Source organism: Paramisgurnus dabryanus, chromosome 3, assembly GCF_030506205.2.
Source record: "Paramisgurnus dabryanus chromosome 3, PD_genome_1.1, whole genome shotgun sequence".
NCBI classification, from domain to species: Eukaryota; Metazoa; Chordata; class Actinopteri; order Cypriniformes; family Cobitidae; genus Paramisgurnus; species Paramisgurnus dabryanus.
This window is the reverse complement of record NC_133339.1, coordinates 10,252,409-10,277,529: the sequence shown is the minus strand read 5'-3', so window position 1 is coordinate 10,277,529 and position 25,121 is coordinate 10,252,409. Positions and strand designations below refer to the sequence as shown.

The 25,121-nt window shown below is 34.6% G+C and overlaps 2 protein-coding genes across 2 annotated transcripts in view; one reads left to right on the top strand and one right to left on the bottom strand.

Annotated features, from left to right (window-relative positions):
• LOC135734293 (zinc phosphodiesterase ELAC protein 2-like) overlaps positions 1–18,757 on the bottom strand; it is a 29,264-nt gene extending 10,507 nt beyond the window's left edge. The window contains exons 1-21 of the mRNA XM_065253227.2: positions 18,365–18,757; positions 18,045–18,095; positions 17,890–17,960; positions 17,326–17,390; positions 15,348–15,405; positions 15,172–15,240; positions 14,922–15,080; positions 10,824–10,879; positions 10,615–10,673; positions 10,462–10,534; positions 9,889–10,001; positions 8,663–8,761; positions 8,444–8,582; positions 7,860–7,945; positions 5,426–5,547; positions 4,935–5,025; positions 3,498–3,636; positions 3,208–3,246; positions 3,010–3,119; positions 2,813–2,912; positions 389–509 (exon numbers count right to left, since the gene is read on the bottom strand). Of these exons, the coding sequence (XP_065109299.1) occupies positions 389–509; positions 2,813–2,912; positions 3,010–3,119; positions 3,208–3,246; positions 3,498–3,636; positions 4,935–5,025; positions 5,426–5,547; positions 7,860–7,945; positions 8,444–8,582; positions 8,663–8,761; positions 9,889–10,001; positions 10,462–10,534; positions 10,615–10,673; positions 10,824–10,879; positions 14,922–15,080; positions 15,172–15,240; positions 15,348–15,405; positions 17,326–17,390; positions 17,890–17,960; positions 18,045–18,095; positions 18,365–18,618 (2,074 nt within the window). The 5' untranslated portion in view covers positions 18,619–18,757. The remainder of the gene's footprint in view (positions 1–388; positions 510–2,812; positions 2,913–3,009; positions 3,120–3,207; positions 3,247–3,497; positions 3,637–4,934; positions 5,026–5,425; positions 5,548–7,859; positions 7,946–8,443; positions 8,583–8,662; positions 8,762–9,888; positions 10,002–10,461; positions 10,535–10,614; positions 10,674–10,823; positions 10,880–14,921; positions 15,081–15,171; positions 15,241–15,347; positions 15,406–17,325; positions 17,391–17,889; positions 17,961–18,044; positions 18,096–18,364) is intronic.
• A 2,255-nt stretch (positions 18,758–21,012) lies between these two features.
• Positions 21,013–22,489, top strand: LOC135734294 (PC4 and SFRS1-interacting protein-like). The gene has a single exon (XM_065253228.1). It carries the CDS (start codon positions 21,094–21,096, stop codon positions 22,369–22,371), a length of 1,278 nt encoding a protein of 425 aa, XP_065109300.1. The 5' UTR covers positions 21,013–21,093; the 3' UTR covers positions 22,372–22,489.
• The last annotated feature ends 2,632 nt before the right edge of the window (positions 22,490–25,121 follow it).

The window sequence follows — 25,121 nt, the reverse complement described above, 5'->3', positions numbered from 1 at the left end:
CTGTGTAGCCGTACTAGCCTATTAATTTTTCATTAACAGTAAAAGTCTGCCTTACTGTAAACAACTGTAGTTAATTAGGTTGCTTCAGCCCAACTTGTTTATGTGTATTTGGCGCCACCTGCCGCATTTTAGTGGATGTACGTATGATTGACATGAAATCGTCTAGAACTCGAATATATGACAATATATGACAACATTGTTTATTGAGAGGCATTTCTGTGGAAAAAAAATATTTGGGACAATACGGTATATGATAATATCTAATATCATACCTTAATAAACCTGAATTTCATTGACAGAGTCACATATTATTAAATTATGGTTAAAATCATAGTCAATATAGTTTGATATGTGATTCAGCAGAGATGTGCATGTGTGTGTTACATACCTATATTAACGAGAGCATCGCAGGGCATCGTATCTCCAGAAAACACAAGCTGCCAACCCGACTGATGCGTCAAACTGCAGGCAAACGCGTTCTTACAATGACGAACTAAACACGTCCGAAACTACACAAACACACACAAAAACACACATGCTGTACTAAATGGGTTCTGTACATGGTAATGACATATCATGAGCCTCGAACATGACATGCAAAAGACCGCTGGAAAACAGACCAATCTCAACATAACACCAGCTGTGACGTTACGCCCCAGCATTAAATAACACATTCAATTAAGTACAGTGTCGTTACAAGGCTAAAAACAAAGTTGTTACTGCCGAGTTAGCGCTATATGCTAGTTAATGCTATATACTAGTTAATGCTATATTAGGGATGGGCAATAAATTGCATGTGATTGTCATTGCGCATCTCGTCAGTAAAGCCAGATCCTTGATTAGAAGTTAATCGCCATCAGCTGCTTTCAGATGGAGCGGCATTTACTACACAAAGCCGTAGTTCACTGATAATCAGGACAATTTCGCATTAATTATTGCAGACACATTGCCTTCAATATGTATGCGATATGGACCAGCTTGTCAGCGAACTACGACTTTGGTCTGGTGTTAGCCAGGCTAGCTTTCAGATGGAGCGCCATTTACCACACAGTCTCATAGAGAATGAGATGTGGTCTGGGAACGAGTTCATTTTCTCGTATTTGATGTGTAGTTTACGAACCCCCAGAGCCGTTTATTGGGCGCTACAAATGTCAAAAATGTCTGTACGTAGCTCATAGCCAATCAGTGTGTAACATAGACATCATCATCTTTCTGCTCCCTCCCCGTTCTGTAATTGGTTTCCTACTATAGGTCCATAGTTTCCATGCTAGACTTGCAGTGTGAATAAATTTGCACGCAAGGTAGCATGGGGAAACCCAGGCTATTTGAAAGCAGCTGATGGCGATTTACTTCTAATATAGGAACCGGCTTTACTGACGAGATGCGCATGATATCGCATGCAAATTATTGCCCATCCCTATGCTATATGCTAGCATTTAGGTTGAAGTTCTACTATTTACGTTACAGTTACGTTTTGCAGGTCCATACTGAAAAAAAAAACACAAACTTACCAATCAGAAATGTCCATTAACAATCTCCAAATAATTGATAATTACACAAAATCTCTATCTACGTCTAATACAAGCTAAAACTAATAAGGTTTGTTTGCTTTAAGAGCTACCAGCTATAGACTGACATGAGTCGTACTGTGAAACAGCCAATCAGAGCAGAGCTCAACATTATTATTCATGACCCTTCCAAATAAGGTAATAAAAGCCCTTTTCTTTATAGAGAGAAATCAGAGGGTTGTAAATAAATATTTAAAACATTTCTAAGGTATTTTTATCACTTAATAAAGCCACATATCTTTTATGTAGACATCAGAGAACAATTGAACATTATTTTAATGCATTCTTTGGCACCTTTAAGATTTGAAACCGATACAGAAGGAACTAACTTAGTCTTATGTTAATCAGTTAACAAGGCAAAGTTTCAGTCTGATCCAATAACCTCAAATAAACCAAATTTTAGGCAATATATTTTCCATCAGTCACTATTATTGGGGCGAACACACTAGACTTTGAGCATCCAAATATTTTTCAGACGTCGCTGTGAATAAGAGTGCAAGAAAATATCGATATGTGTGTGCATCGAGATATTTTAATTGATGATACTGCATCGATTCTTAAAAACGCAATATAGATTTTTTGTCTGTTTGTTTGAATCATACAAGAGTCATGGCACTTGTTCGTTTTAAGTTTACATCCAATCACTAGATAGCAGTCTTCTTATTTCTAAACTACAAGAGTGACAGGAAGTACTTGCCAAGGTTTGCATATGGTGTTGTGTTCTTGATGACACCTTTCCTAAAATGATATCCTATCTATTCCCAAAATAAGAAATATCCCAATATACCGCCTGCTTACAGAACCGAAATGTATCGTATCGCCAGATTCCTGCTGATACACAGCACTAGCTGCGAATATGAAAGGGAAGCGCTTTACCCATCTTTACTTCTCAGTAAAGAAAGGTCACGCTATGACTTACCAATTCTCTATTCGCAGGTAAGAGTTCGTCAGACTTGAACTTTTGTATGCAACGAAATGCAAAACATCTTCGCACGAGCACTTCCGGTAGGGCTGCATGATAAATTGAATGCGGTTATGAATGCGATATTGCCTAGTTTTTCAGTGAACTACGGCTCTTTGTAGTAAATGCCGGTCAATCTGAAAGCAGCTACTACTAGTCAATGAACCGGCTTTACTGAAGAGATGTGTGACAATCGTATGCGATTTATCATACAGCCCTAATTTTCGGTCTGATGCATTCACATGCAGATAAATGGAAGTCAATGGTTTCGATTCATACAGACCTTGAGTAGATCGTTCTTCTTCAGCACGGCCTGAATGAAGGATTTGGTTTTGACTTTCGGCGTCTCTGCGCCGTCACACAAGAACTTTGATGGGATAATACTGAAAGCATCAAAAACAAACAAACAAACAAACATGCTCAAAAAACATCACAGACATAAACAGGAAGGAGAAAGATGAAGATAAAATCAAGTCGTACTTTATATGGCTGAGTATCTCCTGGCAATAGTCGTGGTATTGGTTTAACCAGGTCATAACCTGGACAGGTGCGATCAGGTACACGGGACTGAAGGCTTTACCTAAATTTTTCTACAGACAACACAATGTGATTATTTTATATACAAATGTATATTAAACAATAACAAAATTGATCTAAAAAAATGTACAAAGTACAAACCAATGCTCGTTCTCGCTCCAGTAATAAATGAATCAAACCCTGAGTGGACCAAAAAAATAAAGAAATATCAGTAAGTCATGACAATCACAAATAAACACAATTTTAAATAAAAAAAGAAATAAAAATATTATTAATGAATAGTAATATGAAATCTAGCAAATAGTTGTAACAAAAATGTGGATTGTTATATAAAAATATCTAAATGCTGTGATTAACCAATCACAATGCAGTATTCCAGAGAGCCATGTATTGGTTTATGATAAACAGGCAGGTGATTATGATGACCTCACCGTGTGATGATCCGCATGCAGGTGAGACACAAAGATAGTGGAGAGTTTTGAGAGGATCTCATCCACATCATCGCCATAGTGACGACACAACTGACCGAACGTCCCCTCACCACAATCCAACAGAAGAGACTGAGATGAGCTGAAAAGCAGAGAGAGGATCAGTCATGCACAGACGCACAATAAACACAACTACATCTGCAGGGTTATATAACACAAACAGTGTGTGGTGATTTTACCACCTTTGAGGGGTGTTGGTGTAACTGCGACAAATGGCATGAGAACACTGCAATATTGCACAAATGATTTAAAGGTCCACTGTGTAGATCTTTAGCGACATCTAGTGGTGAGATTGTGAATTGCAACCAACAGCTCAGTCCACAGCTCACCCCTCCCTTACGAAATGCAGAGAGAAGCTACGGTAGCCACCACAGGACAAACACGACAAATCGTCTGAAACAACACTGCAAATTGAATGATTTTCAAGCAAAACTTTTCTTAGTATTTTTGTCTTGAAAAATTCTTAAATTAAGATGCTTTTTCTTGATAAGTAAAAACGTCCCAAGAAAATAAGTCTAGTTTTTAGACCAAACATATAAATTTCAGTGATTTCAGCCAATGGGGTTAGCAAAAAAATCTTGAACATTTTTCTTAAACACTAAATTCAAAAAAAATTCAAGAAAAGTTTGCTTACCCCATTGGCAGATTTGTTTTTGCTTGTTTTATGCACAAAATCACTTAAATTTGATATTTTTGGCCTTAAAACTAGACTTAATTTCTTGGGTCATTTTGCTCATCAAGAAAAAGCATCTTAATGTTAGAATTTGTAGATATTTTTACTGAAAACAAGACAAAAATACTAAAAAAAATTCTGGAAAATCATTTTTTGCAGTGAACATATTGACAAATCACGCTCTGTAGGGCAGTTTGTCCATTTAGGGCTACTGTAGAAACATAATGACGATTTCCATGTAAGGAGACCCGCGGTGTATGAAGATAAAAGCGACTCATTGTAAGATAAAAAAAAAACAATACAGCTCATTATCTTTATACTTTTATATTATATTGCATTTCTGTCAAGAGATTCTTCTAAAAAGTTACACAATGCACCTTTAATTCAGTGATAATTAAAACCAAAATAATAAAACGATTTCTACACAATTTTAAATTTAACTGGCGTTGGTACATCTGTGCTCATTGGCTATTTAAACCTTGGTACACATCAAGCCGACGCTTGGCCATTGGGCAGGTTTTGAGCGTCATCTGACATAGGGGATGATTAAATGACTAAACGATGAGCTGGTTTGTTGAGCTCAGCGTTTCACCCAAAGTTGATTTTTTTTTTACTCTGGGCGTTCAGCGCTGAGCATCGAAAGCGAAAAAAAAAAAACACCACCAGCTGAAAAATTGGTGCTTGAAAACAATTGGAAACAATAATACCTGATATTCACTAAAGTTCCACTGACATTTCTGATCTTCATCGGCAGAGACGAGCCGGTGCCCAAAAACAAGATCTCGGGAAACCGTTCAGCTTTAACAGGACAGAAACACAATAATACAATAAACATCTTGGAATCAGATGAAATCAGCAAAATGATCACATACAGAAACTCTCTAGATTTCATAATAATGCCTTGAGGTCAAAATTTTATTTGTATCCAGTGTACATGACATTACCAACCATGCTTTTCCAAAACACAACTTTATCCCAATATTAACTATCAACAGCTATAAAAGCTGGTTTAGTGCTTCACTAATTACCCTGATGATGAGTAATGTAGTGTTTCTATGTCTCACAATTCTTGATAAAGTTACTCTTCTTTAATCCAACACATTCTCACAGACAGAAAATGAGATCTACAGATTTCACGTCATCTGAAATTTTTCTTCTAATCCCAAAACTTTCAACCCCGCTGCAGTCAAAATCTCACCAGACACAGAAACAGACGCAGACGACTGAAACCTCCTGCACTCCTCAACCTCCTGTAAGAAATTTGGCACTTCAGTGGCCTCCTTTAAAAACTCTTCAGTGTCACAGGACGGGATGGCATCTCTACACACACACACACAAACACACACAGAAGCAAAAAGAGGGAATGAACGTTTTTCATGTATCGTATATTGTTACGAATATAAGATTACATTTTTTTATGGAAATGCCTCTCAATAAAGATGTTGTCATATATTTGAGCTCTAGAGATGATTATGTCAATCATACTGTACACCTGCAAAAATGTGGTAGGTGGCGCCAAATACACGTAAACAAATTGGACTGAAGCAACCTGATTAACTACAGGTTTTTTCACAATAAGATGGACAGTAGGGTGGTCCGTATTTTTCAAGTTTTAAAAGTTCATGCTTTCACCCCACCATTATGTTTAAATAAATTAAAAAATATATATTAATTAATATTTAGAGGTTGCTCAAGACCTTTGAAGTTTAACACATTGGCATATTTTGTGAAACTTTGTGCTAGCATGTATAATTGTCTAATAGTATATACTTATAGGCAGCAATGGACTTATTTGAGCATGCTCCATGCAATTAAAACTCCTGTTTTAGTTGTGATATGTCTTTAAGAAAGCTTCAATGTGAATGAAGCACAATATACACTGAGACAATGGCTGAAGCAAGTCCGCTATATAGTTACTCGGATCAGAAGAGACTGAAATAACTGGAACAAAGTTACCCTCCAAGAAGCAAGTTTTATGTGTTGTGCGTTTTTAAATGGTACAGTTTTTGCAAAAATATGTGATTTCTAAAATATTCAAAGGCTTTGAGCAACCTCTACACTGCAAAAAATTATTTAAAAAAAAAAAAATCTTAGTATTTTTATCTTGTTTTCAGTAAAAATCTCAAAAAATTCTTAAATTAAGTTGCTTTTTCTTGATGAGCAAAACGACCCGAGAAAATAAGTCTAGTTTTTAGACCAAAAAATATCAAATGTAAGTGATTTTGTGTATAAAACAAGCAACAAAAATCTGCCAATGTTGTAAGCTAATTTTTCTTGAATTTAGTGTTTAAGAAAAATGTTAAAGATTTTTTTTGCTTGTTTTATGCACAAAATCACTGAAATTTGATATTTTTTGTCTAAAAACTAGACTTATTTTCTTGGGTCGTTTTGCTCATCAAGAAAAAGCATCTAAATTTAAGAATTTTTTGATATTTTTACTGAAAACAAGACAAAAATACTAAGTGAGAAAGTCATTTTTTTGCAGTGTATTGTATTCAAAATTGTATTCAAAAACAATTCAAAATGTTCCAGAGTGTGTTTTTATCGATATCCTAACACATTTAGGGGATTAGAGTTGAACATTTAAAAAAAAGAAATTTTGACCCATTATAAGGACCACCCTAATGAACAGCCTAGGCTAATTGTTATTAAATCCAGATGGACTGCAAGTTATATAAAGAATTGAAGAATGTGGGAAGCCTAAATTGTCCCCTTTGACTTATAAAAAGTATTTTTCAAATTAAAGCATTTTCTTTATAAAATACAAGAGTTGACCTTCAAAAAAGCATTTTTCCAAAAGGTTCACTTTAACTCTTTCCCCGCCAGCGTTTTTAAAATAAGTTGCCAGCCAGCACCAGCGTTTTTCATGATTTTCACAAAAGTTTAATGCCTTCCAGAAAATGTTCTTCTTTAAATATATAAACAAACAATATATCGATGAAAGAACAGACCCTCGGCTTTCAAACAAAAAACGTTTCATCCTACCTTCATTGGTTCTCTTTTTATCACCTCTCAAATATGTGTAGGTTTCTTCAAAAACACCAAATTTTAAGAAAAAAGCTGAGATAATTCCATTTTTGCGAAGGACTTTTGATAGAGATCAGATGCAGAGCGATCTTTAAAACATACACGGAATTCTTTCTCTTTCACGTGAGGCGCTACTTCCGGGTTGTATAAGTTGCGGAAGTGCGCCACCTGGTGGATAATAGCGGTATTGCGGAAAGACGGAAAATCTCGTCATTGGCGGGGAAGCGTTTTCTCTTAATTGACGAGATATCTCGTCAATGGCGGCGAAAGAGTTAAAAATGGGGAGTCATCTTATATTCGGGACAATACGGCAAGAAGTTGTTTAAATTGTTGAAGCTCTAAAACCGTAGGAATGTTACCAGAGAAAATAATACATCTTTTGTAGATAACATTAATCTAGAAACTTTAAAACACAAGCTTTATATTTATGCTATTAAACCCTCTGGTACAGACTTAGTACCATAATACCATGATTTCTGTTTGCTTTACTTTAACCATGGGACAACTCTATATTACCATAATAACATCTTACACATGTTTATAGATCTTAACTCAGATTATTACCAGAAAAATCCTTTATAAAAGAGCCAATAAGCTGAACTAACCTTTGCCACTCCAGTTTGGGCCGAAGTTGAAACTTTAGCAGACATTCGGCTCTGACATTCGAAACATGAAGAGACGCTGGAGACTCCTACAACACACAGAATTATTACACACATTAAATCAATGGTAACACTTTACAATCAAGTTGTATTTGTTCACATTAGTTAATGCATTACATAAACATGAACTAATAATAAACAATATTTCAACATCATTTATTAATATTAGTTCAGTTTAAAATCAAACATTGAAACATTTGTTAATGCACCATAACTGTTTTAACATTAACTAACATGAACAAAGATCATTAATGCTGAAAAATGATCATTCTTGCTTCGTAATGCATTAACTAATGTTTACTAATATAACCTTATTGTAAATTGCCACCAAACAAATATTCAAATAAAAACATTTAATCGGGAAAAACACGCATTAAATATTTAAATAAATAAAAACATCAATATTAAACAAAAACATCTATAACTAACTGAACTTTATACCACATACATGAGATAAAAAAATACTTTAGCTAATTAGCTGAATGTCAGTAGTGTAATAGTGAGATGTTGAGAAGTGTTGTTTGTACTTTTGATTTGTAGAGTTTAAGTTGAGGAAAGATGTCAGGATGAATGAGGTTGAGTTGTGTCTGTAGTTTAAGACTGCGAGTGTTGTGTGACGTGAAGCTCTGCTCGTTCATCATCAGATGTTCAGTACTGCTGGGAAACCTGAGAGACAAAAACCATCACATCATGATCTCAATCACAACCTGCAGCTCAGATCATAACATGTTAATCTGTAGATGTACCTCTCCATCCATCTCTTGTACTGATCTGTGTTTAAAACCGATTCTGGTGTCATGTGGACCACAAGAGCGGCCGCGTCCTCAGATCCACCCGTCTGATATCTGTACACACAATGCAAAAAACTCAGTTATTAATTAAAGAAAGACTACTTGAGGTTTTACTTTTAAACTTAACTAGATGTCAACAACCAAAATAAAAAAATTAATCAATTAAATTCTAATTTATTTATGTAGCACTTTTGTTGCATTGTTTCAAAATAGCTATACATGGAAAAACACAGAAAACAGGAATATTATACAAATATATAGCATAAGTAAAGAATACAATATTTAGTGTCCTCTTAGAAAGATTGTAATCTACTAAAATTGTATAAAGTTTTTCTGAGACTTTAGGATGTTAATTCAATTAAAGACACAATTTGTAGGATTTTCACCACTAGAGGTCGCTACTACATAATTACAAAGGTGAAGCTACGTTACGAAAATTTTTATTTCTTTGTTTCCAATGTAAAACAGAAAGACTTGCGCTTTCTGAAAATTATTTATGTCCTCAATAAAATGTTTATATACAGGTACCCACACTGCAAAAAATGACTTTCTTAGTTAGTATTTTTGTCTTGTTTTTGGTAAAAAAAAATCTAAAAATTCTTAAATTAAGAGGTATTTTCTTGATGAGCAAAATGACCTAGGAAAAAAAGTCTAGTTTTTAAACAAAAAATATAAAATGTAAGAGACTTTGTGCTTAAAACAAGCAAAAAAAAATCTGCCAATGGAATAAGACAAATTTTATTGAATTAGGTGTTTTTGAGTAAGTTATTTCAGGAACATTTTTCAAATTCCATTGGCAGATTTTGTTTGCTTGTTTTAAGCACTAATTTACTTAAGGTTTATATTTTTTGACTTATTTTCCTAGGTCATTTTGCTCATGTAGAATTTTTAGATATTTTTACTGAAAACAAGACAAAAATACTAAGTAAGAAAGTCATTTTTTGCAGCGTAGGACAACCTGTGACGTGATATGTTGTCTAATTATAAATACATTTCGTCTAGCTCAGTTTTTTTTCCAGAAGATTTTTAATTTTTAAGCAGACCATGTCAATCTGTTCATGACATTTTGTCAGTGGCTTGGTTTCTTTCTCCATAGATTCAAGCTGGGATCTCCCACTACTTTGTAATATCACTGATCTATATATTAAATGTGTTACTTCATAAAAACAGTATCTCCTCACCTCTGGAGTATCTGATTGGTGCAGAGCGGCTGTATGAACTCATCTGATGGACAGTCGACCACTACAAACACAGGTCCAGGATCAGATGGAGTACACAGCTCCTCAGGTCGAATCTGAAACACACAGCACAGGGTTATAGATGATGCATGTTTAAAAACATTAAAGCAAAGGAATATTCACACCAAAATGTAATAATCTGCATTTGAATCTGGATTATTTATAATAAGAGCTGTTCACTTAATGGATGAAAGATAGAATGGAATAAACTACACAAATTTCAAAAGTTATCAAATGTATTGTGTTTAAAACGCAATATATAATTTTAGCCACTAGAGGTCGCTAAACAACAACAATGGCTGCAGCATAATGATGTGGACTGATGGGAGTTGTCATGAATAGATTATGAGAGCCTGGATTTCACAAACCGGATTACATATTCAATTAAATTTTATTTATTTAGTGCTTTTGTTTAATTGTTTCAAAGCAGCTTTAAATTACATTAATAAAAGCAGGAAAAAAAGTGGCAAAGTACAGTGGCTAAAATAATGACATATGTCCATGTAGCAGCGTCACCTCTTTCCCATCATGTGTTATAGTTTTTCCTCCTTTCAGAGCTTCTATTATGGGTCCAATGGCGGCTGTACCTCTACAGAGAAACCAAAAGACTGAATTAATATTAATGTGTTGTGTTTTATTATTATAAACACACAGATATCACAGACTTACACTGGCAGACCCATCTCTTTAGCCTTCAGTGCCAGGAAGTTTCCTTTCTTTGCATGCAACTGAAAAAATAATAAGGTTGACATATAACATGTTTTTGAAAAAAAAGTAAAAAATTAAATATTACCTGGACTTTAAAATGTATTTTAAGCAAATGAGATTCCTGCATTTTATTTGTAAATCAGTATGGTTAATATAATATTTTTGCTGACCTTACAGACATAAGCCACAACGACCGACGAATCTCTAGTAACGTTTCCTCTGCCATCTGTAAAATAAATCAAATTTTGGTTAGATTTGACAGCGACACTGCCATCTGCGCGCTTGCGCAATAGTCACAAGGTCCACACACATGACAGAGGCTCGTATCAGTCTGCAAAGAAATCATGGCAAGCAAGAAGCAGCTGACGCTAACTTTTGAGGGATGGAGGCATCTTAATTTTAATCAATGTTTTATCAACCAATTGCCTGATTTTAATAAATAAGAAATAAATTAAAGAAAACGATTCAGCTTCATATTTATGTTTAAATGAAATAAATTTTTTTAAACATAAATATAGAACTAAATCGTTTTCTTTTATTTATTTCTTATTTATTAAATTCAAGCAATTGGTTGATAAAACATTGATTGAAATTAAGATACAATTAATACAAAACGAAATTCACTTTAGAGAAAGGTTTCTACGAAAACAAACTTAATAAAGTGGTCAAAATCATGTCTACCCACTCCGTTTGAAGTGAATTTCGTTTTGTATTAATTGTATCTTAGCATAGTATCTCGGAAGATCGTGCTTGTTAAATAGCTTTGTGGCTTACTGCACTGAAGCAGCAGTTTAAAATATAAACCCAGAATTCAGCGAACGTCAAGAACAAGAAAACAGAAACAACAATCAGACAGAGATGCGGAATTTACATAATGTTACACAGACCATGTTTAAATTTCAATGTTTCTGCACAGAAATACCAACTTGTTCACTTTGTTTGGTATTAATAAGCTGCGCATTGGAGTGCTGGCCGCGGTGCTGAAGACGCGCTCGGACGGAGTCTGGTGGCAGCACAGATATTTACGTGCAACCTATTGGAAACTATTATTCGTTATTATATAATTATTATTCGTTATTTTACTTTATTACTTCCACTTAAGAAGAGTTCTGCACTTTTTTTTCAATATCTCTCTTTATATAAATACTATTTTGTACTTAAATCTATAATTTCATTATTTTACTAACCCAACTAACTCATCTGGGCTTTCCGATAGGTTGCACGTAAGGGGAAAAGTATAGCTTTCTTCCCCTTGAGAAGAGTTCTGCACTTTTAAACTTAAAAAAATATCTCTTTACAAAAAAAAAACTTTTTTTCTTATATTTAAAAGCTGTAATTTCGTTATTTTACTAACCCAACTAATGACTCCTCCACTTTCCAATAGATTGCACGTAGATATCTGTGTATATGTGCCATCACGCGTCTTCAGCACCGCGGGGAGCAGCCAGCACTCCAATGTGCAGCTTATTAATACCAGACAAAGTTGGTATTTCTGTCCAGAAACATTGAAATTTATACATGGTCCGTGTAACGTAATTTAAATCCCGCGTCTTGGCCTTATTGTTTTTATCTTGTTCTTGACGTTCGCTGAATTCTGGGTTTATATTTTAAACTGCCGCTTCAGTGCAGTATAGCCACAAAGCTATTTAACAATGAGCACAATCTCCCGAGACACTACAACATGCTACTAATAATTCATTAATAAGAGCTGTTTTCTTGTACACAATTAAACATTTTAAGTTAAATGTACAGTGTTAAAACATGTAAAAAAGACAAGATTTTAACAATGTCAAGATCAAATGCCTGAGTAACAGGGTATTGTGTGTATGTGTTTGTGTGTGTTTCCAAAATATTTTCAAAATAAAGAAGACAAAGCTGTGCAGTTTGTTTCTGTGTAAGTTATGAACAAAATAATTGGAACACAATTGTGATTCTGTGATTCTAAAGGGCACCAGGTGAAATCTTGCCTAGGGCAGCAAATTGGCCAGGGCCGGCCCTGCACCATCCAGTGCACTAGTGGAAAGGCTGTTCAGCCTGGTAGGTCTTGTGCTTACCCCCAGAAGAAACAGATTTTCAGATAAATTTATTTTGAGACATATGACTCATTTTGAGGTTACCATGTTGTTCCTAAGGAACTTATTGATACTTTTTTATAGGGCTGCACGATCACAGGAAAAATTATGATCACGATTGTTTTGCTCAAACTTTTGATCACGATTAAAAATACGATCATTCTTTTAGTGAAGAACTTCTATTTACTTCAGTATTTTTATTACACTTTACAGCCATGTATATAATATTATATACATTTTATAGGCCTATATTATAAAATATTTTATTGTTTTGTAATATCCACAGCTCCCATTCTCTTAGATCTTCTTAAAACATTTAAAATAATTGCGCAAAATTCCGCATAGATTTTGCAAAAGAAATCCGCAGAAATAACAAAAATAACTCCTTACACAGATTCCTTACAGCTGTACGACTATTGCAGCAATTAAAACAGTTCAGTTTTAACTGTCAAAATTATAAAATATCTTTTATTTATTTTAGAGCCTTTTTTGTTTGTTAAATTAAGGTTTTTGATACTGACCAAGCGGTTAGCGGCCGACAGCTAACGTCATGTTGACGACTTGTTTGATCAAATGAGCCTCTCAAATCAACAATTCACTTGCCTACAATAACATCTATATAAAATATTTATTTTCAGCATATAACAATGTTAGTTTAAATGTTTATTATCAACACACTATTTTTTTAAAAGCGGAGGGGGGCTGCTTTGTTGCTCGCAGACGTGCAGAAAAATAATGAATCAAAACAAAACGAAATAAACATGAAACGAAATAAACATGCAGGTTGTTTTACCTTACACATTCGCTATGCATCAATTAAAATTCAAGGCTTTACACCGCATTTTTTACATGACTACCGAAAGTCGTCTTTTATAGATTATGCACAGTATTTAAGTTTTTATTCAGTTCTCCATATTCCCCGATGCACTGAAGGTCCTGCTGCTGGTGGAGACGCTAAACACCGTTGCAACAGGTGCATTCTAAATTTGCGTAGTGGACTCGTGCAATAGGTTAAACGTCTTTCTTTTACAATTTATCAATGTCTCAACGTTTTTTTTAATTAAATTATTATATATAAAGGTGTAAAATCCAGAGGCCTGGCCGCATATCAACTGTGATGCTAAAATTGGTCCGAAACCCGACCCAATGGGCGTAAAAAGGCTGAAATGCAGGGCTCTAATATGTATTTTTATCAAATTAGAATTAAACTAAAATAAAAACAAAACATTTTTTAATAAAAAATGCCCAAGATATGCCTTTTATGTGGCAATATTTTTTTAAACCCCTTGCTGCTCACGGTGCTTATTGGACACATATCCTTGGCTAACTTATGATACGCGATCCGTTATTGTTGTCTGTGTCGTGGATGGTCGGGGATTTTTTATGGTTGCGGCTTGTCTTCAGCTTTTGAAACTCTTGATATTTCACGTTTGGACGGAACAGGAGCACAGTTTGCACAAGACTCGTGACTTACCTGATCAACATCACTTTCCTCAAATCCGAAATATCCAAACAATGGAGTAGGCCTATATGACCCTTTTTGGGAATTAAACATACATATTTCTGCACTTTCTTCTTGTTGCTCTGCCATTATGTTCGAATGACTGTAAATCTCATGATGGTAACGTATTTCTACCTTAACACAGACTGCACTTGCAAAGAAACACTCCATTTACTCTGACTCCGCCCATAACAAACACTTTGCTTGATTCTAGACCGTGTGTTTTGTGCTTGGTCTTTGCACATTAATCGCGACGATTGTCATTAATTAATCGTGGGGCACGCATATCGTTATCATGATAAAAATACGATTAATCGTGCAGCCCTACTTTTTTATAATAAAGAGCACAAAAGAAATACCTGTTTTGTCCTCCATAGTATAACTTTATTTAGGCCTACACATTTAGAAACATATTGGGTTCTGCCCAATGTCAGGCAACATAAAAGTAACGTAAAAGTAACGAGTAACGTAAAAAGTTACTTTCCAAAGGCGGTAACTAAGTAAAGTAATGGATTACTTTTTTTAAAAGTAACGAGTAACGAGCAAACACTACTTTTTTAAAGTAACTTCCCCAACACTGATTCTGATACAGCCTTTATGAATAAAACGCATAAAAAAACACAAAATATGATAAATAAGAGAAATAATATGTGAGATATGAGAAGGTCTGTTAAATAAATGATTTAACTTCTCACCTGGACTCACTGATCTTCTGTTAGATGTTTCAGTCTGATCTTCTTCTGAATCCTCCAGTCTCTTGAGCGCCCCCCGCTGGCCCCCTCCGGCGCTGCTGTTAGGACTACTGCTGCGACCAAAGCTTGGGGACCGCCTGCCACCATCTAACTTACGCTCGGCTTACATAACACACACAAAACATTTCTTCTTACAGTAACAGATTAGATCGAGCTTTATAAATGTCCAACATACAATGTGTTTGACACTCACAGAAAAGAGGAACTTGTGTGACCGTCATTGTGTCGTCTTTATATGGAGGTTCTGTGTAAGGTCTGACAGCTATGGACACAAAGATAACTAGATTGTTACGTTTTATGAATAAATCATTTTTCTAAAACAAATATAAAGCAGAAATTAGAAATATAAGAATGATAAGTAACTCTTACCAAGTTTAATGTGATCCAGCGGTCCTGAAAACACTTTTATTGCTTGTAAATATTTCTCCTGAAATAACAGCAGAAACATCAGCATTAAATCTGTTAGATACTGTAGCGTGATTTTAAATACACAGCTCATCTCTGACATCATTTAAAATACAAGCGTTTTATGCAAAAGCACATCAGGAACTAAATTTAATTTATGCATTAATAATCATCCATCTTTTGTTAATAATAAATCATGCACTTCTGTTATTTACCCAAACACTTTCTCCCACAGAAATCTTGAATGCATGAATAAATGAGCTTTCTGGTACATTAAAAGTGATTTCTTGTCAATACAGAATGACATATTTTTTAATAACAATATATCGCATTAGTAATGGCATTTTAGGCTATGGTCAGTTATGCTGCCCACCCATGATGTCAGTCACCCAAAAGTGGAACCATTGTACATGAAGACATTCAATGATAAACACATTGTCAGTGTTAATGGTATGAGACCAACACTGGAAAAAGCGCACACATAATTAAGGGTGACCCCGAATAGGCGAAGATTTGATGCTTTAATATGAGAAGCCTGATTCGACTACCAATTTCAGAGTCGAATCGTCATAGATGTGTTTAAAAATGAAGATCCTTCAGTTTTGGCTGGGTGCACATTATCTGATTTCACATATAAAAGCTTTCTCACAATATAATAATATACAGCCAATTAAAATAATAATATTTTACACTTTTTCATTTCTTAATTTTTATTTAATTTATAGATCACTCAGGTTTATCTGATTTACAGCGGGGAAAATAAGTATTTGACACATCAGCGTTTGCCCGAGTGGTTCTTGGCTCTTGAAGCAGCTGATATCAATTAGTACTGATAGCGGCCAGGGTTTCTCTCTCAATACTGGCAGATTTAAGATGGCTTTGAGATATCCTGGCTTTCTATTCCATTTTGCACCTTGTTCTCTTCATTTGTTCAGTACTTATTCCCTGTGTCATTTCGCTTTATTTATTATTTATTTATTATTACTCAACTTGTATACTTAAATGTTCTGATTTCTTTGTATGAATTCAATATTTGGCTTGATGGCTACATCTGGTGGAAATTCTGTGTCAATAGTAGGGATGCTAAACAATTAATCGTTAGCAGAATAAAAGTTTTTGTTTACATCACATATGTGTGTAAACTGTGTATAATAAATATGTATATATATAAATATGAACACATTCATGTATAATTTTAAGAAAAAAAATGTATATATTAAGTATTTATATTTATATATAATATAAATTATACATAATATACAAATGTATATACACGTAAACATTTCTAAAACATATACATCCATGTTTGTACATTTATTTATACAAAGTTATTATACACAGTTCACACACATATATGATGTAAACAAAAACTTTTATTCTGCTAACGATTAATCGCGATTAATCGTTAAGCATCCCTAGTCAATAGCCCACTTAGAAATCCCCTTACTGATAAAAATGCTTATGTGTCAAATACTTATTTTACTCACTGTAATTATTTGTGGCTTGTGTTTTGTTCCCCTGCACGTTATGCATTTTGCACAAATGTTCTGCACTTTGTTACTCGACTCTGACTTTTGATTTTGGTGTTTTAATGTTGCGTGCTAACAAATGCAATTTAGCCTAATAAGCTAGGTGTTCTGCATGTCATATTTAAGATCACTTAACTGATTTTTTGACACAGGTATAAAAGTTTTAAAATGTATCGATTCTACTAAGGATAGATACATTAGTAAGTTTTATAAATGAGACCCCTTGTCTGGTCCTCCTCCCATTCAACCCATGCACACACACACACACACATAGATGATTCGACTATCAGTCGACTATAAAAAGATTTGACAATTCTGATTTGAATATGTTAATCCTTAGTCTGGGACACCCCTACCCATAATACAGCACCTGACTTTTGAATACAGATATAATCTCTCTTTCACACACATACCAGTTGTGGTGGTCCAGAGAGAACACACTGAGGTACTCCTGTGTCTTTAAGAGTCAATATCATTCCTGTAAAAAAAATAAAGAGTTGGTCAAACAAAAAATAAACAGGGCTAAACATAAAGGACTGCCTGGTGGCCCGGGGCAAGCGTGAGAGACGTTCGGGCCAGTAAAAAGTATTGTCACTTGCCCAAACGGGCCAGTGCTTCACCCTCAGTCACTAAAATATATTTTCATCAATGTATATAATTTAATATCTTGGAAGCAGACATTTACTTGGGTAAAACACAATGAAAGAAACAATGCAATATTTTGCACAATTTGCTGTCATTTGAGAGCCTTTTTTTCGTTGAAACATGTCTTTTGTATATGTATACAATTATTTTTGACTTTTGAATTATTATTTTTAAATATGTGACACTGACATTTTTTATTGGGGCCAGTGAAAATTTTGGCAGGGCAACTTAAAACCTAAACCACTGGCCCAACCGGGCCAGTATAAAAAAAATATTTACGTTGAGCCCTGATAAAGTAAATATATGAGCTATGACTTAAGTCAGATTCTGACCTGATAAACCTCCTACTGTCTCCCATCTCATTCTGGTGAGGAAAACGTTGTCCAAGCGTGCAATTTTGACTCTGGATACAAAACAAATCACAAAGAAAACAGGTGTTAATATCAGGTTATATTTGTACTGGATTGTGTGTAGGTTGTTATCTTACTTGTGCTCCTGCATGAGTCTCTGTGTTCCTTCACCACAGTTAAACAGATACCTGCAATAAACAAGGTCATTTATTAGTAATAGTTTAACAGCACATCCATAATATTACATGTCATTGAAAAACAACAGTTTTTGATGCACCTTCAAATTTCATCCTTAATGTCATCTAACTAATAAACGTGTAGTGCTGACATAATAATTACTATATCTGTTACACTCAAGTAACGTTACCGTATTTATTTGGATATTTATAATAGCCTACATAATATTGAAATGCCAGTGGTTTATTTGTTGAATCAGATGAGTAATCGCTATATTCACCTGTTATACTCAGAGAAGACATAGAGAGAAGGTCCATTATCTCGACTTCCAGACCCGAGCACCTGCACGTAGACGGTGGAGGGTCCGTGCAGGTCTCCCTGTCTTCGGTTCTCCTTCATCTTCACATGTCGCAGGGTATCTTTAGGAGGTCTGGGCTTTCTGGCGGTTTGTGTGGCCATGAGTCTCACACACTGATACTTTTCAATGCATCCAATTGCTCTACATGTAAATAATGTCCAGCGGAATAAACGCATAATACAGGCGGCTATGATGAGCGGTCTATACAAGCCATGAAGACCCTAAGTAAGAAATGTCACGAGAAATGTGCAGTTTGTGTCTTTGGAGAGAAAGAAGTTGAAGGACTGACACATGTGTGTTGATGACAGACCAGACGCGCTTCCGGCGTGGGATGATGACGTCGAGACTCTCGTAGATTTTTATTTTTCTACTTGAATGTTTTTATTTACAAACAGTAACTTTACTTTAAGTCTTACACAGTTTACGTTACAACCAAAATAATAATAATAATAATAATAATAATAAAATAAAGAATGAGCAGCAACAATAAAACGCATGACAAGAAAATAAGTGCAATGGTTTAATTATAAAGAAGGAAAAAGTTGACACAGATGAACAAGGACTTTTCTTTCATGCATTTTTTACAAAATCTTCTGGATATCAATTCAGGACTGGTTAATGGAAAAAGGGGTGGTGGTTGTTGATGGTTTTGCTTTTTTAAAGCATATTTTTTTGAAATACCCAAAGACTGCTGTGTTCATTTTTATTTGCTTAATAACATTGTAATATTTGCAAAATATTTTATTCATAAATGTAGATTCTTTAAAACTCTTCCACTATTAAATCTAATGATTTAAAGTGTTCTTCCAAAGGTCTTGATAAAATGACCCTGTTTGATCTTGTGATGTAATTTGATTTATTGTGATATTTACCTTAATTAATTTTTTTCTTTTAATTATTAATTTCTTGTTACTCTCTATTTAAGTCCATGTAAGTCATGATTTCAAATTTGTATTTATTTTCTTTGTCTTTTCTAAATAATGTATTGGTTATACTGTGTTGAGCCTTTCATTTAAATTTTCTCATGTAGAATAAACACTTTTGCCTTTGTTGTATCTATAATTTTTGTATTCAATAAAAATGAAAGAACTTTGTATTATGCATGCATTTTTTTTTTTTTTTTTTTTTTTTTTTGAGAACATCAACAGTTCATTTTTGGAAACATGAGTTGATTTTCAAGAACCACAAATATTATTGTATACAAAATCTACTCTCAGGTTTTCTAGAAATACATGTCATACATAGCAATCTTTTTTTGTATAAACTTATTTATATTCTTTAAAAACAATTTGGTACTAATTCTAAAATCTGTGTAAAACATATGCTGGGATATTTCTTGATTTAGTTAATAAACATAATTATTTTTATATTTTGTGAACCCTAACATGAGATAATATTGTATTAAACTGCGTGTTTTGTTTAGAAAATGTATTCATAATTTAGTCGATTCTTTATTCTTCATTCTAAATATTGTTTATTTTTTGAGCATGTGCAGATTTAATTTGTTTATTATGATTCATTTTTTACCTCTCCTTTAATTTTTTTATATTTTGTGTTTAAGTCACTGTTTTGTGGAGCAACTAAAATGTAAATTGAATGCCACTTTCTTGTAATTTTCATGATTTTCGTCAATAAAAATAAAAACACAAAAAATTAAATGGTCTGGTGGTAAGCAAATTTTTTTCCATTTTATTACCAAATTTAAGCAATATTGTAATGTGTTGTATAAATGTAAAAATAAAAAAGCTTTTAATATTATCTGCAAATTTTAAATGGACAAATAAACTCAACCACATCTGGGGGGGACCTCTTTCACAGGCTATTTTTATGTTATTGTTTTTTTTTAGATTATGTAAATCATTTACATGTGTATACTGCTGTTATTTATGTACAATGCATTTTTATAAGTCTTTCTTGTTGTTATATATGTTTATATGCAATAATAGCATCATGAATCAACACAAAATCAAACAACTGCATTTCTCCTCTACATTGTCCTTTTATTTGTGTCCCAATCTTGCGCATAAACTTCACATTGTGTACTGCGAAAATATAAATTTTTTTAAGGTTTCTCATTGCTTTTTATTTGAAAGTGTAATGTGGAAATGAAGACTCGGTCCGTTTCTCAATCTGACGGCTGCATCCTCCGGAGGTCGCATTTCCAGGCTGCATACGCCATCAATACTGTCTTATTTTGAAATATGAACAATTATAAAGTTGACTATTATTCTGAGTTAATAGTAAATTGTTGTAATATGCCTATAACATTGCCAATATAATGCTCAGTTAACTTAAATAAACCAGGCGTGATGACGTATGCATCCTGCATATGGGACCTCCGCAGGCTGCAGCCGTCGGGTTGAGCAACGGCCAGCAGGTGTCAGCAGCGGACAGTGCGCATGTCCGGACTCTTATTTAACACTGAAGTCATAAAAATGAATGTTCCGCTTTGTAAACATGAATTTATTATACTATGACGAAAATAACATGTTGATAAAAACATGTAAAAAATGTTATAATAATAACAACAGTAAAGAAGCTGGGCGCGCTTCCGTCGCGGGATAATGACGTCAAGCCCCGCGAAGAAGCAGAATCGCAACTCGCGCGCAGAGGAAACGAAGGAGTGTAAAACTTGATCAAACCGTGTTGACATGGCTCGAGATTTCAAACCTGGAGATCTTATATTCGCTAAAATGAAGGGCTATCCACACTGGCCCGCGAGGATCGACGAGCTTCCGGATGGAGCTGTCAAACCATCCAACGCAAAGTTTCCAATCTTCTTCTTCGGCACTCACGAGACTGCATTTCTGGGCCCTAAAGACATCTTTCCTTATTTACCCAACAAAGACAAATATGGCAAACCCAACAAGAGAAAAGGTTTCAACGAAGGTCTGTGGGAGATTGAGAACAACCCTAAAGCGGAACTGGACGGACCTAAAGTCATGCACACCGAAGCTGCTTCAGATAACGAGCAGAACAACTGTGATGTGGACAAAACTCAAGAGAAGAAGAGAAAGCAACCCGAAGACACCACAGATGACACGAGAGGAAAAAAGAAAAAGGTTGGAGACGATCATGATTCAGACACTGAAAACACGAGCCCTGTTTCAAGCCCTTCTGCTGGACAAATCCCATCCCAGAAACGCAGAGGAAGAAAACCCAAAAGCATGCTGCTGCTCCAACAACAACAAACATCAAAGGAGCCACAAGGGGGCCTGACCAACATTCAGACCTTAGATGAAGAAGAGAGCAAAAAGACAGAGAGGAGGAAGAAGAAGGACGACAGTAAGGATGATAAAAAGGATGCAGAAGGAAAGAAGAAGAAGCACGACAGCTCTTCAGAGTCCGACAAAGAAACCAAGCAAGTTGCATTGGAGCCACCCGTAGAAACAGACAAACCAGACCCGCAGAAAGATTTAGGAAAAGATGTAAAGAAAGCAGACAAAAGAAAGGAAGTATCTACAGAGTCCAGAATTCTTAAGTTACACGCCGAGATCAAGATCTCTTTAAAACTGAATAACCCTGATGTAAAGAAATGTCTGTCTGTGCTGGATGAGCTGAGCTCGCTGCAGGTCACAACACAACATCTTCAGAAACACTGCGAGCTCATAGCCACCCTGAAGAAGATCCGGAGGTTCAAGGCCAGCCAGGACGTGATGGACAAAGCTGCAATGCTGTATAATAAGTTCAAGAGCATGTTCCTGATGGGAGAAGGAGAAGCGGCGCTCAGCCACGTGTTGAATAAAAGTCTTGCTGAACAGAGACAATTCGAAGACGCCAAAAAGGGATCGATGAGAAAAACAGAAGAGTCCAAAGAGCAAAGCGACAACAACTCCAATCCTGAGAAGGATTCTGTGGAAGAGAAATCCGGAGAGGATTCCCCGTCTCTGGATAAAAACAATGAGAGCATAGATAGCAATATGTCATAACACACATGCTTTTTACCATTTTATGTTTGTCCAAGGTGTAAACATTTTTAAAGTCACCTGACCACTGGATGTTTCATGTTTTTTTTTTATATTTGCACACCCAAGTGTCTTTTTTTTTTACAAAAGTGCATTCACAAGTAGCAGTTGTTTTAAACTTGTCGTTTTACCAGAGAGCTGCTTGTTGTAATGTGTTATTTTTGTGCATTTCGTTTTGTAAACAAGTAGATTTTATATAGCAAAGTATATATAAGGATAAAGCTTAGTAGACAAACCATAAAGAGTGTTATCTTACAAAATGTTAATCGAAATAACTGCATAGTATGCAACTAACATGCTTAACGGTGACTTTGGTGTCTTTGTCACGTTTACATGAGTTAGATGTTTTAGCTTTTGCTCTGCTGCTACACTTTTATTTTGATTCACGTTCAGATTTGTATTTTGGTTTCTTTTAGTGTTCATGCCCATAAGACTGCCATCATGAAACCTGTTTATATAACCTGTGCCATTTTAATAAAGCATTGTTCGCCTCATAATATAAAGACTTTGTGTTGCAGTTCATTTTGTACTGTTTTTCCTTTTGCTGTCATGTTATACATTACGTAGCTGAAAATCATGATTTCTTATTGTCTGAATGAGTCAGTCACCAATGTAACAGTGTGGACAGTATGTAACAAAAGGTCAACACTGTTACTCTACCTTTGTAACAGAATTGAGACTAATTTGGACAATGAGAAATCATGAAAACACTTTTTACAGGGAAAAAATAGTGTTATAGCCTGCAACGATTCCTGATCCGTGACAATGAGTAGGGGAGAGCGGGGTACAAAGTATTTCTTTTGTCTATTATTAAAAAAGTATTTAAGTTAGATTGATCATTTTTTTACACAACCAACACAAATCTCTGCTACAAATGTACACTTAAAAGTTTGTTTGTGGGACCGTCCGTTATCGTACAATTATACCAAAAGTGACAAAAGAGTGCAAATGTTACCCCATAGGTGGGGTTCATTGTAACAAACAAAGGGCTTGTTGTAACACCTGCTAGAAAATGTAGTTTAAACACAAATAATTCAATAAAATTCTCTGTCTACCGGTATATACTAAAGGTGTATATTGTTTATATATCTGCCTATAATAGATAGATATCCACACAATCATCCATCCATGATCCTTCATCTAACCATCCTTGTGTTATGCATCAATGCATAGAAATTAAGTAAAAAAAAAAATCATAATTGTGAGTTATTTCCCCTGATATTGCATTAAGAGTTATCATTTTGATGAATAGCATTTACATTTCATGTCATTATTGTATACCTGAGGTGTGACAAGTAACCCCGCTGTGTAATAATGTTTTTAATCCCAGCTATCAGTTACTAGGAGTTGCTGGCATGTTTTAAAATGCTGTTATGTTTTAGGTAACAAGACAGTGATTAAAATAATATAAGGTTGAATTTGGTGACTTACACACCCAACTCAGAATTTTTTTTTCTTCTATGCCTCCAAAACACTCTTTGTTCAATATCTGAACCAAAACACATTTTCACAAATTCACAGGAGATCATCTTCTGACAGTAAAAGAAAAAAAAAAGGGACAGATTGCTCGGCCCTGTATAAATATGTAAAGTAGCCGTGTTACAATTAACCCTGTGTTAGTTTGTGCCCTGCTCACCGCTACCCAATTAATCCTACCCTAATGTATCTGCCATTATATAATCACACACAAATTGTCTTCATGTTTTTAAAAACACTATTATTTTATAAAATTGCTTTTAAGTCGGGCTGTCACGATATTAGACTTGCAATACACGGTTATCATGCCTGAAAAACTCAAAAATATTGTTGTGCTACCCATGTTTAGTATTGTTTGTTTAAACTTATTTTGGCCAATGAATTATACTTAGAAAACATGTATGAAGAGTAGGAAATGTACAAATACCTTTTTTTTTTGCATTAAAACATTTTCAATGTTGTTGGCTATCACTACAAATGAAGAGTTTGGTTCCAAAACTCAATACATTTATTTTGACTAATTTCAGTAAAAACGTGTTTTCTATACCAAGTAAGTGACAAGATGAAAAACACTATTTTCTGTTACAGACTTTCACATAGCATCTTTAGGTTATAAAAACATCAAAAATTCAAATCCATAACTTGATTTTCAAAGATTTATTATAAAAACAGATTATTTTTTCCACAAAATGCAATAAATCCATGACAAGTTTTTTTTTTTTCAAAATGCTATAAATCTATTGAATCAATAGCCTTTATAAATGTGCATTCATTTTTGCCATGTTATATTCATTTAGTTGATTAGTGGTATACACTGATTAAAAATATAAACAATAATGGCATTAATCAAAACGTTGTCATATTAAGAACACTGTCATTGCTGCGGTTATACTTGACGTCGTCGCTTAACATTTTTCACAGCGATCAGCTGTAAAATGTTTTGGTCCTGTTCGATTTTCGTTGACTTTGACTAAAATAATGTAAAGTTTTTCATAAGATCCCCTGTGGTCAATGTGTTATCACGAGAGAAGCTAGATGCTGTCAGGAGAACAAGCCATCGTCTCCCGAGTGCCTCTCACGTAATTTATTAGATGTTGATGGCTTACGTTTCTTTCCCATCACAGAAAAACATCACAGGTTTATCAATGCCATTAAAGTATTATTTTGTTTTTGTTTGTTTGTTGATCATGAAGTACAAGATTAGGGAAACTAGGAGTTTGTGTATTCAACACGCCACC

Coding starts and splice junctions, on each gene's coding strand:
- LOC135734294 (XM_065253228.1), top strand. CDS start 21,094: ATGGCTCGAGATTTCAAACCTGGAGATCTTATATTCGCTAAAATGAAG.